Raw genomic sequence first — 17149 nt, 5'->3', positions numbered from 1 at the left:
CATACCAACTTAATTAGGGCAAAACAAAACCTTTGCCTTAGAAGCCAGCTCGGCCAATTGAACCATAAACTAGGAAGAAGAAAACCATTTGATGCAATGTTTTGAATCCCTCAATCGTCCATCAGATTGGTCAAACTTTACATTTTTGTTGTTGTTAGTTTATGTGATGAGAAAGCACAGGTCCACAAAGTTAAGCAAATAAACTCTGTTATTATGCCAAAGATGCATCACTCTGCCACACGTTGTGGGTATTTTGTTCTGATTCGGGTTTTCCTACTTTGGTTTTGCTTGAAATCTTACTTCTTTCATAGATTGCAAATATTCCTTTTTGTAAATCAACCATTTCCACTGAAATTCATGGACCCACTTGAGCAGTCTGAACAAATAAAAAATATTTCTAGATTGGTCAAACCTTACTTCTTTCATAGATTGCAAATATTTCTATACATGGGTTCAATTCAGAATGATCACAATGATACATATATGAAACTTTCAACGTAAGTTTGACATTATTATGTTCCTTTCTTAACTTTTGTCAACTTTTAAAAGGACAATAAGGATATCATTTATTCATATTTCTATTTCTTCCCTACTATATTTAATAAAAAAATAAAAAATATATAGTTTGATAAACTATTTGTATTCTTAGTTTTAATTTTTTTTTTTTATTGTAATACAATGAATTTGTTCAATTTTTATTATAATAATTATAATTTATGAAAAATCATTTCGTTATGAAAATTAATTTTAAAAGTATGACCAGTTTTCTAAACCATAGTAAAATTTTCATTAAAATTTATATATGAGTTATTGATAGGTAGTTCCAAATAGGCTTGAGGTACTTTTAAATGGATTTTAAATCGTTTAAATTAAAGGGAAACTTGACATAAAATCAGAATAAATAAGTTAATTTAATCGTTTGTTGAGCTTCCATATATAATAATTTTACTAAGCTATAACTCGTGTGTGTATATATACATGAAAATATTCAATAGTAGTAGTAACAATGTGGTCTGTCTTAGGTTATTGAGGTAATCACATTGGTTTTCTTGCAAGTATTATGAATGAATCACTTAACAAAAAATTTAAAAATTTTAAATTAGACATATAGCGCAAAATTAGGACACTCAGTCTTTTTTATGATTGATCACCATTTTCTATAATTTTTTTAAAAATTATTTTTTAATTTTAAATTTAAGGATTTTACATGTAAATATACTTAATTCTATATTAGAGTGCAATTGACATGAGTTTTATAGTTCAACTGACATTTTCCAATATATTTAACATAAACATTGAGGATTTAAATCCCTCCCCACTCATTAATTTGACACAAAAAAAAAAAAAAATATATATATATATATATAGAGAGAGAGAGAGAGAGAGAGAGAGCATTAAGAACGACATCTGACACAAAATCAAAGTACATTTAAAATATAAAGATACTTTATATGTATCAAGTTACAGTGTAATTGGAACAATAGTTGATACAATATTAGAGTTCAATTAGAATTTAATTTGGGTTCTTGATTTTTTTTTTTAAAGAACCAATTTGGGTTCTAGATTGAGTATTTTTTTAATTAAAAAATTTATGTAAGTTATTAATTTGAATTTTATTAGATTCTTATGGATAGTTTCTTCATCTCCTATTGCGTCTGAACAACATCTTCTTGGTAATTTGACCGTCAATTTCAATACACATTATAAATTTACATGCTTTTAAAAATAGTAGGGCCACCGGCCACTTTAACTTTTTAAGATTATGAAATATTTTCAGATGTACACAAAGAATTTCCCTTAATTTAATACTATGAGTCTATGATAAACGTCAAATTAGTTCGTCAATTGTTACTTTAATTTCCATACAATTTTGGAATTGAATCATTGAAATCTAAAAACATATTTTAGTATTCTAAATTCATTTTTCAAAGAACACACCACATGGTGGCAGAATTCTCGACTGCACGCATACGTAGGCACGTTTTTGATTGATTTAAAATGATTGGCAAAATTACTGCATACTTTTAGCGTAATAGTTAATTTATAAATATAAGTTCTTCTAGGGATAGAGAGAGAGGACAAGGATTATGGTTCAAGTCTCTGAAAAGAAACTTCACAAACATACATACATAAATAAATAAAATAAAATGATTGTAAAGAAATCCTTTTAGATTAGGATAGTTTTCCGGGATCTCAATCCAAAAATCCTTTTAGATTAGGATAGTTTTTTTGGATCTCTCAATCTAAAACTAAGAGTGTCCATTTGAAGGTTAGGATTTTTCTTAAATAAATCTAAGGTATAGAATATGTCACCTTATTTAAAGTCAATAATTTAACTCTAACAACTTTAATTAACTATGGTTAAGTGCTTTCAAAACACTATGGTTAAGTAAACTAACGTCTAATAAAAAATAAAAAATAAAAACTGTATCAACTCTGCCAGAGAGAGGTGAAAAGATGGTGTTTTAACACAAATCTTTGGATTCCTATCCAATGCCCTGTCCCTAAGAGGTACAGGTGATGAAGACAGGTTGAATATGTGTTAGCCAATCTCTTGTACGAGTAGTATATTCTTCTTAAGTGGGAATCCATGGTCATCCTTTTTATGTGTTTTTTTGTATCTTTGTCCTATCCAATTCAATAAAATTGTTTCGTTAATAATATTAGCAATAACCTTCTCTTTGCTATTAATCCATGGTGTTATTTGTTAGGGTTATTTTAGTGTTGGCAAATTCCATGTCAAAGTTTCGATTGTAATCCCAATACTCTCGTGTATTCATTCTATCTGAATTGCAATTGTTTCAAGTAATTGAGGTTAAAGAGCTAAATAAAAAATAAATAAATAAAAATTCAAAGTGATACACTAAGAAGCTTAGTTGAGTGCTTATCAATATATATATATATATATATATATATATATATATATATATATATATATATATATATATATATAAGCTTAGTGGGTGAGATTGCTATATCAAGCGAGATATCAAGCAAGTTCATCAGGAATGAGTATTGAAACGCTAGGGAGAAAACCTTCAGGGCTTAGGCTTACCCTCGTCAAATTTAAATAAATGCAACCTGAGTGTTTGTGAGTTGCTAGAAACCATAGACATTGAAACAAATCTTCAAGTGGCCTTGAAGAGTTCGATAGATAGGAGGATTAGTGATTGTCATGTCAACTTACATTTTGGAGATTGTGATGAGAAACAACTGGTATAGTATGTTGTTAGCAGAAGTTGGAGGCTTAGGTATAAGAATATTGCATAACTAAAGGTTTCATATGTCATTATGTACTGCAATTATCTTTATAATGAATCTTGTTTACTAGTCTAAGCCTCAGAGATATTTGCATTACTAGAGATTTTTTTTTTGTATTTAATCTTCATTGGCATGCTGCAAAAGAAACTTAACATTCAATATATTCTCAAATAATAATAAATCATAGAGTTCAAGTAGTCTATATATCTAAAAGCCATATTAAATCTAAAGAACTTGTCAACATGAAATGTTTTCAAATATTAAAATCAATCCCAAAAATTCAATCATCAATCATAGAAACACATAGATAATTTCAATAACACAACATAAAAAATTAAAAATATTAAGTTTCACCTCTAATCCTAACTATAGATTTAACAATTCCTAGTTATGCAAAATAAATCCTTCAATTTTTTTTTTTTTTTGGTTAAACATCTAAAAGAACTAAAACAAAAAGATGAAAAAAATATATAGGGTTTTTTTTGCCTCAATAACCTGAATCTCCTCCAAAGAAGAAGGAAAAATCCCTCAAAGGATGTCAATCCCTTAATTTTCAGTCCTTTTTTTTTTTTTTTTTCCACTATCAACTTCCATATCACTTTAAACATCCAAAATGATTTATTATGAATTTGTCATGAACCACAAAGTTGTAGGCCTTTGAGTCTTGTTTCCAACGCCACAATAGTCAGCCCAATCGGACAACTGCGCAAAAACTTATGGTAAAAATATCGAGACTGCCTCAAATCTTCCTTCAAGGATTCTTTCTAAACTTGGCTTCGATTTCATTTGTTCTTCTCTTGCTTTTGAACTCACATGATTTTTTTTACCTACTTGACTCACAAGTTACTCTCCTTGTACCCATATCTTGCAGCACAAAATGGGTGGAGTTGTTTATTTCTTTTCATTCCATCTGATGTCCCTGTACGACTCGAAAGCGTGGACCCAATCTGTCCCAGCATTTGGAATGGGTGTGAGAATTCATATCTAAAATGTCCAACTTAATTGTGGGTTCTAGTTAGTTCAACTAGTAAAGTATCTGATGGTTGTATAATAGATCTAGGGTTCAATTCTCACCAATACTAAAAAATGATTGGTGTCTTAGTCTAATGATAAAGAGTTATCATCAAGAGCAGATGCTATATGTTGAAACTTTCTTTAAAAAAAATATTCAACCTAATCTAACACTATTATTATTATTATTAAATCTCACATGAGCATACTACTATTAATAACTATTTTATTATCTACTATTAACAACTTATCACCTTACTTAATTGTAAAGTGAGAAATATCTTTTTACATTACTTTACATCCATTATTTTTTACACATATCAACAATTGATGCGAAAATATCTACATTTTTAAAAACGTTGACATTTTAACACATAAAAATAAATGTGAAATAAGTGATGTGAGCGTGCATTATGAGGTGACTCTAGACTTATTTATTGGGGGGCATTAAGGCCAAAATCAGCTCCCTTAGCCTCAATGTGGGTCCATCTCAAAACTATCAATCTCTTTTTAGAAATGGATGTGGAAATAATTACTAGATCATAACGAAATAACCCATCACTATCCAAGCTATCTCCACTTTTGAAAAATAAATTTTTCGAGAGAGAACTGTCTAATACGATAACTAAATGTCATAAATATTCTATAAAATCAAGTTTATTTAGTCTACAATACATACTAATTAAATGGCTCCCAAAAAGAAATTGTTTTATTGAAAAAGTTCCCCACCTTCCCAAATCTTTATTAGTGTCCTCTTAGTTGAATTTTCAAGTACTTTAATCAATGAAAAAATATATATACGAAAAACCTTTAAATTTTGATAAGCACTACTTTCAAATCTGGAAAAGAAAATGAAAGAGGTTTCCTAGAAATGGATGGCTAATTAAAGAATGAACCTTTAAATTTAATCAAAGGGAGAGCTCACTAACTTTGGTTAATTAATGTTAGTTTGCTAAAATTTGGAGGTAGTGTTATTTTTATTAAATTGTTAGTAATGTTTACATGTAAATTGTATCGTTATTTTAAGAAATAATTACAATATGCTGCTAACCTCGCAGCTTGAACCCTTTCCCTCTTAGGTGGACTCGTTTAGTTTTTTTCATTCCATCTGATGTACCTGTACGACTTGAAAGCGTGGACCCAATCTGTCCCAACATTGGGCTTGGTCCTGGAATGGGTGTGAGAATTGGCATAAAAAATATGTGTGAGAATTCACATCTAAAATATCCAACCTAATCTAACAATACTATTATTATTATTTATTATTATTAAATCTCATATGAGCATACTACTATTAATAACTATTTTATTATTTACTATTAACAACTTGTTACCTTACTTAACTGTAAAGCGAAAAATATCTTTTTACATTACTTTACATCCATTATTTTTTACACATATCAACAATTGATGCAAAAATATCTACATTTTTAAAAATGCTGACATTTTAGAACATAAAAGTAAATGTGAAATAAGTGACGTGAGAGTGCATTATGTGGTGACTCTAGACTAATTTATTGGCGGGCATCATGGCCAAAATCAGCCCCCTTAGCCTCAATGTGGGTCCATCTCAAAACTATCAATCTCTTTTCAGAAATGGATCAGGAAATAATTGCTAGATCATAACAAAATAACCCATCACTATCCAAGCTATCTCCACTTTTGAAAATAAAATTTTGGAGAGAGAACTGTCTAATATGATAACTAAATTTCATAAATATTCTATAAAATCAAGTTTATTTAGTCTACAATACATACTAATTAAATGGCTCCCAAAAAGAAATTGTTTTATTGAAGAAGTTCCCCACCTTCCCAAATCTTTATTAGTGTCCTCTTAGTTGAATTTTAAAGTACTTTAATCAATGAAAAAAAATTATACGAAAAACCTTTAAATTTTTATAAGCACTACTTTCAAATCTTGCTAGAAAATGAAAGAGGTTTCCTGGAGATGGAAGGCTAATTAAAGATTGAACCTTTAAATTTAATCAAAGGGAGAGCTCACTAACCTTGGTTAATTAATGTTAGTTTGCTATAATTTGGAGGTAGTGTTATTTTTATTAAAATGTTAGTAATGTTGACATGTAAATTCTTTTTTTTTTTTTTTTTGAGAAATAATTACAATATACTGCTAACTCCGCAGCTCGAACCCTTTCCCCCTAGAACATCAAGCACTTTGTACATGGAGATGTGCCAATTCAGCTACAAGGTCTTTGACAGTAAATTGTATTGTTAGTTAGGTACTAAAGTACAACCTTAGATAATAATAATATGAGTGAGTAGTTAATATTAATGGAGTCAATATTGTACCAATAGCCTTTTTTTTTTTGGTATGAGAACCAATAGCTATTTTTATTTGGTTAGAGAAATGAAATATTTTAGTATTGGTTGATATTAGTGTACCATTTAAGATTGCTGCTATATATATATGTGTATGTGTGCGCGCCTCAAAGTGTTTACAATAATAAATTTATATCTCACCAATCTAATACAATAATAATAAAAATAATAGGTATACAATTTTAAAAACTAAATACTACACTATTGTACTATTGTACAATTTTTAAAAATAAAAACTACACTGTCGTTTCAATCAAAAAAACAAAAACGCAGTTGTACTAAAATACTATACTATAATTGTTTATTGTACTTTTTTTTTTTTTGAGTTAATATCAGAATTGTAGTAATATTGTAATTAATAGTTAGAAAATAAAAATAAAAGTACAACATAAACAACTTCATAGTTTGTTGATTTTTTAATCCTTATGAACTAGTTGGCACAATTTAGAAAGAAATGATGATGAACAAAAAACATATGTGTGCTTCAGATCTACTATGATTTGCATCAAAATATTGTAAGGAAAAAAAACTAACACAAAATATAGTGAAAAAAAGTAGAAAGCGACACACAAACTACCTTAGAATATTGTAAGGTATAGTTTCTTGGTTTTATAATAAAGGATTAATCTTGCTTGAAGGACTTTTGCTTACAAGTGTAACAACTCTATAAACAAGTTCGTACTTTCTGGAACTTTTAACCCTTACGAATCACTTGGCACAATTGAGAAAGTAATAATGAGGAATAAATAAATAAATAAATAGTTGTGCTTTGGATCTACTACTATCGCTCACAAAATTTTTAAGAAGAAAGAAAAAACTAACATAAAATATAGTTTAAAAAAATAGAAACCACACACACTGATAAAAGCAAGAAAGTACTTTTGAATGGAAAACACAATTTTGCTTGAAAGCCTTTAGCCTCTTATGTCTCAGTTTGCCCATAATTGTTAGCTGATTAGGGTTTTTTTTCCCCGAAAGGATTTAGCTACATAAAATACCAAAATCATAGATATAACTTTTATTTATTTATTTAAAACACGTTTTATGTTTTTAAAATAAAATAATTAGAGGAGCCCCCACTAGCTATGGGCTAGTCTACCATATCTTTTCTATAATATCTATATGTATATTTATTACATGAGTCCAGCTATGGGCTAATCTACCATATCTTTTGTATAATATCTATAGGAAGACAAAATTCAAATATCTATATGTATATTTATTATATGAGTCCAGTTAATATATGTGTGATGCCCCAATTTGATTGATTGTGTGATGTGCGTAGGTGTATGATGAGTCCCATATCGGGTATTTACTAGGTAGATCTGGGCTATATTAACAACTACAAGGAGCCTCAATAGTGACTAGTCCTTTTGAGGTATAACACAGATGTGGCTAGCGCTTTTCCTTGGGTCGTTACATATGGTATCAGAGCTCTAGGTTATGATTCCGTAGACAATTAGGACTTACGATATTTTTATAAGATGTGGAGGAATAGGCTTGAATTATTATTCATAGGCAAAAGGTAGTTTTGGGAGTTTGATAATTGTTAGAAGCTATATGCTTATATGCTTAGAATATTATAATAGTAAAGGGTCTAGTATATCTTGTATATTATGACTTTGCTTGTGATTTATTTGACTCTAAGGTGTTGTTTATTTGGTTATAGGAAAATGCCACCCCGCAATTCTACCCCTTCTGGTCTTGAACCAAAATCTGAGAGCCTTGAGGGTGTTTTAAGTGCTATTAAAAGTCTTGTTGAAGTGGTGGAGAAGCATGTTAGTACTAGTGGAATAGTTAAGCCCAAAGATACGGAGGCTGAAGGATGTACCATTGAGCAATTCAGGAAATTGGGTCCTCCTTCATTTTTGGGCAACCCTGATCCTACGGAAGCAGAATCTTGGATAATGCAAATGGAGAAAATTTTTTGATGGAATTGGTTGTACTAAAGTGTAAAAAGTCTCCTTTGCTTCCTTTATGCTGAAATGGGAAGCAGAGCATTGGTGGAGATCTACCAAAAAGACCTTGCCACTTGAGGAAGATGAGATACTGACTTGGAGTATTTTCCTTGAGGCCTTCTATGAAAAGTATTTTCCAGAAAGTGTATGGGATGAGAAAGAAGTGGAGTTTATGGAGCTCATTCAAGGGAATAAGACGGTGTTACAGTATGAGGCTAAATTTACTGAGTTGTCTCGATTTGCCCCTCACATTGTGGCTGATGATGTTAGGAAGGCTAAGAAATTTCAGAGGGGACTACGACCAAGTATCAGAACTAGGATGGCAGCCTTACGATTGAAGTCTTATTATGAGGTTGTGGAGACTGCAAAGGTTGTTGAGAAGGAGTGTGAAGACTATCAGAGGATTAGGATTCAGAATAACAAAAGGCCTAAGACTGAAGGGTTTCATAAAGGGAATGAACACAATAAGCCATTTAAAAAGAAGACTACAGTAGAACCAGAGACTAAAATGGTGCAACAGGTAGTAGAGGTTTGTCAGAAGTGTGGTAAAAAGCATAAGGGTGTTTGCTATCGTGAAAGTGGGGCTTGTTTTAAGTGTGGTCAAATGGGTCATCGTATCAAAGATTGCCCAGCCATGAAGAGTGAGTTGGTGGCTAAGCCCGCTGATGTGAAGCAAAGGCCAAAAGTCCAAGGACACATGTTTGCTATTACTGGGCAAGATGCTAAGGCATCCAAGTCAGTAGTAACAGGTACCATTCCCATATTTTCTCATACTGCACGAGTTCTTATTGATCCTGGTTCTACTCATTCCTTTGTATCTTGTGCTTATATGAAATATGCTGATTGTGTGCCTGAATTGTTGGACTTTGAACTTTCTGTTTCTACTCCTTTGGGTGGAACTATGGTTGCTGAGTTTATATGTAAGTCTTGTGTGATTAAGATCAGAGAAAATGAGTTGTTGGCTGATTTGATTCTCTTAGAAATTCAAGAATTTGATGTAATCTTAGGCATGGATTGGTTAGCAGCTTATCATGCTAATGTTGACTGTTACAAGAAGGAAGTGGTGTTTTGTATTCCGAGTCGACCTGAATTTGTATTTCATGGGTCTAGAGAGAGCCTCGTGTCTAATGTTATTTCTGCCATTCATGCTAATAAGTTACTTAGAAAAGGTTGTAAAGGTTATCTTGCATATGTGGTGGATAATGAGAAGGAAGGGATTAAGATTGATGACATTCCTATTGTGAGGGACTTTGTTGATGTATTTCCTGAGGATCTCCCTAGGTTACCATTTGATAGAGAGATAGAATTTGCCATTGATTTAGTGCCAGAAACTGCACCTATTTCTATGGCGCCATATCGTATGGCACCTGCAGAGTTAAAGGAGCTTAAATTGCAATTGCAAGAGCTTTTAGAAAAGGGATTTATTAGACCTAGTGTATCTCCTTGGGGTGCTCCTGTTCTTTTTGTAAAGAAAAAGGAAGGGTCTATGAGATTATGCATTGACTATAGGTAGTTGAATAAGGTCACTGTGAGGAATAAATATCCTTTACCTAGGATTGATGATTTGTTTGATCAGTTGCAAGGTGCTAAAGTCTTTTCGAAGATTGACCTTAGATCAGGTTATCATCAACTCAAGGTTAAGCAAGAAGATATACCTAAGACTGCCTGCCGTACTCGCTATGGACACTACGAGTTTCTAGTGATGCCATTTGGATTGACCAATGCCCCTGCTGCCTTCATGGATTTAATGAATCGTGTGTTCAAGCCTTATTTGGATCAGTTTGTTATTGTTTTTATTGATGATATTTTAGTATATTCTAAAACTCAGGAGGAGCATGTAGAACACTTGAGGATGGTGTTGCAGGTCTTGAGGGAACAGAAATTATATGCCAAGTTTAAGAAGTGTGAGTTTTGGTTCGGTGAGGTAAAGTTTTTGGGGCATGTAATATCTAAGGATGGCATTTTTGTGGATCCTAAAAAGGTGGAAGTTGTGGTAAATTGGCCTAGACCAACAAATGTATCTGAAGTTCGTAGTTTCTTAGGTCTTACAGGTTACTATAGGAGGTTTGTTGAAGGTTTTTCAAGTATAGCAGGTCCTTTGACTAGGTTGACCCAAAAGAATGCTAAATTCTTGTGGAAAGATGATTGTGAAAAGAGCTTCCAAGAATTGAAAGACCGGTTGGTTTCCGCTCCAGTTTTGACATTGCCAACGGGTTCAGGAGGGTTTGTAATTTACAGTGATGCTTCACAGAAAGGTCTTGGTTGTGTGCTTATGCAGCATGGAAAGGTGATAGCATATGCTTCTAGGCAGCTAAAAAGGTATGAACAGAATTACCCTACTCATGACTTGGAGTTAGCAGCAGTGGTCTTTGCATTAAAGATATGGAGGCACTACTTATATGGGGAGACGGGTGAGATTTACACTGACCATAAAAGTTTGAAATATTTTTTCTCTAAAAAAGAATTGAATATGCGGCAAAGGAGATGGATGGAGTTGTTGAAAGACTATGATTGTACAATACATTATCACCCTGGCAAAGCAAATGTGGTGGCTGATGCCTTGAGTAGAAAATCCTCTAGTAGGGTGGCAAGTATAATTTCGAGGAAAAGATTTTTCTTTGAAGAGTTGAAGGAGATTAATGTGGAGCTCCAACTTAATGAGTCAAGGGTACTTGTTGCTCATTTTCGAGTGCAACCTACTTTAGTTGGAAAGGTGAAGATTGCTCAAGGATCTGATCTTAATTTGGTAAAGATTATGGAAGAGGTAAAGGAAGGTAATCGAGCTGAGTTTGAAGTTCAAGGAGATGGTGTTTTACGATTTAGAAATCGATTATGTGTTCCCAATAATGCTGAATTAAAAAGGGAAATTATGGAGGAGGCTTATAAATCTGCATACACTGTTCACCCAGGTAGCACCAAAATGTATCGAGATCTTAGAGAAGTGTATTGGTGGAATAATATGAAAAGAGAGATTGCAGATTTTGTATCTCGGTGTTTAATTTGTCAGCAAGTTAAAGTTGAGCATCAAAGGCCTGCTGGGTTACTTCAACCTCTCAGTATTTCGGAGTGGAAGTGGGAACATATCTCTATGGACTTTGTGACTGGATTGCCTAAGTCAGTTAAGGGTCATGATGCTATATGGGTAATAGTGGATAGACTGACCAAGTCTTCCCATTTTCTACCAATCAAAACTACGTTTTCATTGGATAGATTGGCTCAATTATATGTTATGGAAATAGTGAGATTGCATGGAGTTCCTGTCTCTATAGTTTCTGATAGAGACCCTCGTTTCACCTCTAAGTTTTGGAACAGTTTACACAAGGCTATGGGAACCAAGTTAGATTTTAGTACAGCTTTTCATCCTCAAACGGATTGGCAATCAGAAAGAACTATACAGACACTTGAAGACATGCTAAGAGCCTGTGTGTTAGACTTGAAAGGTAGTTGGGAGACTCACTTGCATTTAATTGAATTTGCTTATAATAACAGTTACCATTCCAGCATAGAGATGGCTCCTTTTGAGGCATTGTATGGCCGGAAGTGTAGGTCACCTATTTGTTGGAATGAAGTGGGTGAAAGGAAGTTGCTTGGTCTAGAACTAGTTCAAGTGACTACGGAAAAGATTCAGTTGATTCGTGAAAGACTTCTAGCTGCTCAAAGTAGGCAAAAGAGTTATGCAGATAATAGAAGGCGAGACTTAGAATTTCAAGTTGGGGATCATGTATTCTTAAAGGTGTCTCCATCGAAGGGTGTGATGAGGTTTGGGAAGAAAGGCAAGTTAAGTCAGAGGTATATTGGTCCTTTTGAGATCTTGGATAGAGTGGGCAATGTATCTTACAGGTTGGCATTGCCACCAGCTTTGTCACATATTCATAACGTATTCCATGTATCAGTGTCATGAAAGTACATGCCTGATCCATCACATGTTTTGGACTATGAGCCGATCAATGTTAGAGAGGACTTGTCTTATGAAGAGCAACCGGTGCAGATTCTTGATAGGAAGGAGCAAGTGCTACGTTCAAGAAGTATATCCTTAGTGAAGGTGCTGTGGAGAAATCATACAGTTCAAGAAGCGACATGGGAAAAAGAGGAAGACATGAAAGAAAAATACCCCTATCTATTTTCTAATTGAGGTACGTCAAGTTTAGGGGACTAAACTTATTTTTAAGAGGGGAAGAGTGTAATACCCCACATAATTTTTATTTAAGAGTTTTCTTTAAAATATAATTGTTGGGCTATAGGCTTTCTTTTAATTATTATTGCAGCCCACTACCCACTAAGCCCACATCTTATAATACAAGCTACAGAATAGAGGAAGAGATAGTCAAGGTTTTATCTAAGAGGCTAAGAGGCTAAGAGGTGTTTTCCTTGGAGTTAGAGCACGTACAATTGAAGAGACAATCAGATTGTTCAAGGTAAGATTTCTCTCAATTAGAAACAAGAAAAATTAGAATTTTATTAGGTTATTTAGAAATTTGATTTTGATCCTAAAATTTATATTCTAACGTTTAGATTTGCCGCTGGATTAGATGTTAGATTTGAGCCATGGGATTTCACGAATCAATATTTTTGTTTAAGTCTTCCATTGATTTGTACTTATAATCCTAGATTGAAGTCAAACAATTCGGCCATTCTTCTTCCATTGAATTGGTATTTATATATATATATATATATATATATATATATATATATAATGGTTAAAGAAGAAGTCAAAGAAGGTGGCTATTGTTCTTCTGTTGGATTTGTGTGTATATATATATATATATATATATATATATATATATATATAATGAATAGAAGAAGTCAAATAATTCGGCTGTGGTTTCATTGCCTCTGGGACTTATGCTATGCCAGTTTGGTGTTATATATATATATATATATATATATATATATATATATATATATATATATATATATATATATATATATACATATTAGGATATTAGGATAGTTGTAAAGTTTTCTATGGTGGATATATATATAATATGGTTTGTTTGGGGTTATGTATATCAACTTAAACTCTAAGATATTAGCTGCTGTCTTTGCGTTCTGATAAATTCAAAGGAAAACACATTTTTGGGTAGAGATACTTTGCATTAGTGCTATCATGTAGTTCAGCAAAGTATTTTACTAGTGAGTCAGTTTTTGTAGTTTAGTAAAATTTATATTTTGTAGAGGATATTGAGTAATTTCCATAATTGATTATAGGTCCTATTTAAGAGTTTCTTGAGGCTCTTTGGAGATTATTTTGGCTGGACTTTCAGAGTGATTCGAGTGCGGTAAGTAATTATGCATAATATGCACAAGTTTTGCTCTTTAGGTTCTTAGAAGTTAAAGATTTTCAAAGTTATATTTTTAAGCTTACATTTTTTTAAAAGTTTATCAAAAAGCATTTTTACACTATTGAAAGAGAAATTTTAATTGGCTTTTAAATAATGTTTTAAAAGAAATTTTGAATTTTGAATAACGTTTTGAATGTCCAAATCTCATTTAAAAGATGATTTTTAACTAAACTATTTTCTGAAAATAATTGAGTTTCAAAGTAAGTTTTCTAAAAAGATTTTTGTTCTTTAAATTGTTTCAAACCAAGTGATTTTGAAATCATGTTCTTGTTTTTCAAATGGTATTTAAGACGTTCCTTTTAGCAAACTGGATTTTCAAACTTATTCAAGAATTGTAAAAATATTTATATAACCTCTTCAATTCCTATTCGTTCCCTAAGAGAGTCAAGCATCTTTTGATTTATGTTTCAATTTGATATTGTGATATTCAATATATCTTTATTGTTGGAACAATTGTTAATATTGAGAACATTATTATATGTTGTATAAACTTTATTGTTTGTGATATGTGACTCAAAATGAGTGATTTTAGAATTGATCAGATATATGTGTAAATCCGCTCACAGGATTGTATGTGAGAATATGTGTTGATCCCTCACCAGCAGGGGTTAGATGTTGGTATCCGCTCACAGGATTGTATGTGAGAATATGTGATGTGTATATGTAACACTGTGCTCTGATCAATTATTTGTATGTGTTTCCAAAAGACTTTAAGATATAATTATATGTGTATTAAGTGATTCTTTACATGTTTTGAAAACTATATTGGATATTTTGAGTGAAATTGTGAAATCAAACTCATGCTTTGCTTGACTCTATTCCGTTGTGTATTCTGTATAATTACTTACTAGATGTGTGGCTCACCCCATCAATTAATATTTTCAGATTAAAGTATAGTTAGGAATTAGAACCTTTGGACCGCTTGTGAGGTGCAAGGTGGAGCGTGGAAGTTGTAGGCGGCTTCAGTGTTACTTGAAGACTCATAAAATTTTAATTACCTTTGTTTTGTAGTTCACATTTTATATAGTGGAGTTTATTTCAATTTGTGGAGTTTTGAAAAGATTATTAGTTTTTATTTCTTTTTCTTATACCGCTTAGAATTCACAATATTTTGGAGACTTTTATAATTTGTGGATTTTAGTTATTATAAGAGGTTTATCAGAAGCATTGTTTATTTGGAGTTTTATGGAACAATGTTTAAATAAACTATGTTTATTGAGCTAGGTAAGGTTAGCAAGTTAGTCATATATCTAAATTCATGTTTCATGGATTTGGGTCTTGACAGTGTAGGAAAAGCGCTAGCCACATCTACGCTATACCTCAAAAAGACTAGTCACTATTGAGGCTCCTTGTAGTTGTTAATAAAGCCCAAATCTACCTAGTAAATACCCGATGTGGGACTCATCATACACCCACGCACATCACACAATCAATCAAATTGGGGCATCACAATCTCCCCCATTTAAATTCCTAACGTCCTCGTTAGGGCCCACTTTGTGGGGTAGTGTCTTTGAGCCCACACGGGGTTACCGGGCCGGCTCTGATACCATATGTAACGACCCAAGGAAAAGCGCTAGCCACATCTGCGCTATACCTCAAAAGGACTAGTCACTATTGAGGCTCCTTGTAGTTGTTAATAAAGCCCAGATCTACCTAGTAAATACCTGATGTGGGACTCATCATACACCCACGCACATCACACAATCAATCAAATTGGGGCATCACAATCTCCCCCACTTAATTTCCTAACGTCCTCGTTAGGGCCCACTTTGTGGGGTAGTGTCTTTGAGCCCACACGGGGTTACCGGGCCGGCTCTGATACCACATGTAACGACCCAAGGAAAAGCGCTTGCCACATCTGCGCTATACCTCAAAAGGACTAGTCACTATTGAAGCTCCTTGTAGTTGTTAATAAAGCTCAGATCTACCTAGTAAATACCCGATGTGGGACTCATCATACACCCACGCACATCACACAATCAATCAAATTGGGGCATCACAATATGTCCGTAGGGTATATATTAATTATTTATTTTTTGAAACATTTTAAAGAGAATTGAAAAAAATGTAAAAAAAAAAAAAAAAAAAAAGTTAGTAATTTTTTCAATTTTTCATAAATATCTTCCTAAAATGATTTACTAATGTATGCTCTCTTTGGGTACACATTAGTAAATTCCTTAATATATAAATAAATTTGGGGGAGAAAACATAGGAAGAGGCCCTACGAATTATACTACATGCACAATAATTTTCACAATAAATTTCATAGTTGCTTAGTTGGTAAGTTATTTTCAATTCTCATATGAGTTCAATACCGATACCATATTTATTATCAATTATTAACAACTTTTCACCTCATGTTGTAAAATTTGTTGTGAGTGTGACTTTAGACTTATCGAGAGGCCCTAAGAAGCTCCCTTAGAGTCAATGTGGGTCTATCCCTGACTCAGTCTCCATGGCCCATACAACATGTTTCATCGTGTATCAATCTCTTTCAAGAATTGGATGTGCTAATAATTAAAGGAAGATAATAATAATATTCCTATGCAAGCTTTGTACTCAACATCTAATCAAAAGCTCTCAAAAAGGACCTTTTTTTTTTTTTTACTGAAAAACCACCTCACATTCCCAAATCATAATACTTTCCTGTGTGTTGAATTATAATCAAGTACTTTAATCAATGAAAAATATGAAAAACCCTGTACCCACAACTAATCTTGCTAGAAATTAATGACAGAGGTTTACTGGGAATGGAAGCTAATTAGAGATTGATTAGTTAAATTTAACCAAAGGCAGAGCTCACTAACTACAGTTAATTAATGTTATTTTACATAAATTTTGACTTTTGAGGCTATTTCATTTTATAAAATTGTTGTAATATTCATGTATGAGTAATGCAGTTAATTAATTAAGTATGAAGTCTCCCACTATACAAAAAAGATAAGATTGAGTGATTAATATAACTTTTTTTTTAGACATAATTTCAATCTTTGGCATCTGTTCCTAATGATTGCTTTTTATCATCAAACCAAGATATCAATTAGTTTTCGTTGTAGGCAGAGATCAAATCCCAAATTCTCATTCAACAATAATAAACTTTATTGGTTGAGCTAACTTGAACCCATAAGTTATATCAATTCCTTAATTCTCCCCTCGGTATTACCTCCCTCCCCCCCCCCCCCAAAAAAAAATGACTTTATTATAGGTTTCTATATATATCTTGTGATTGGAGTTGTTAGT

At 32.4% G+C, this 17149-nt stretch overlaps 1 protein-coding gene across 1 annotated transcript; it reads left to right on the top strand.

Annotated features, from left to right (window-relative positions):
- Positions 1–8586: 8586 nt before the first annotated feature.
- LOC142632988 (uncharacterized) lies at positions 8587–9860 on the top strand. Its single transcript, XM_075807291.1, has 2 exons — positions 8587–9807; positions 9849–9860. The coding sequence occupies exons 1-2, from the start codon at positions 8587–8589 to the stop codon at positions 9858–9860; spliced, it is 1233 nt and encodes a 410-aa protein (XP_075663406.1).
- The last annotated feature ends 7289 nt before the right edge of the window (positions 9861–17149 follow it).

The sequence above is a fragment of the Castanea sativa genome, chromosome 4, assembly GCF_040712315.1.
Source record: "Castanea sativa cultivar Marrone di Chiusa Pesio chromosome 4, ASM4071231v1".
Lineage (NCBI taxonomy): Eukaryota > Viridiplantae > Streptophyta > Magnoliopsida > Fagales > Fagaceae > Castanea > Castanea sativa.
Note: the sequence above shows the minus strand (reverse complement) of the source record. Positions and strands in the feature narration are given on the sequence as shown.

Bases quoted from the DNA above. Each gene is read 5' to 3' on its own strand.
- LOC142632988 (XM_075807291.1), top strand. From the start codon at position 8,587: ATGCTGAAATGGGAAGCAGAGCATTGGTGGAGATCTACCAAAAAGACC.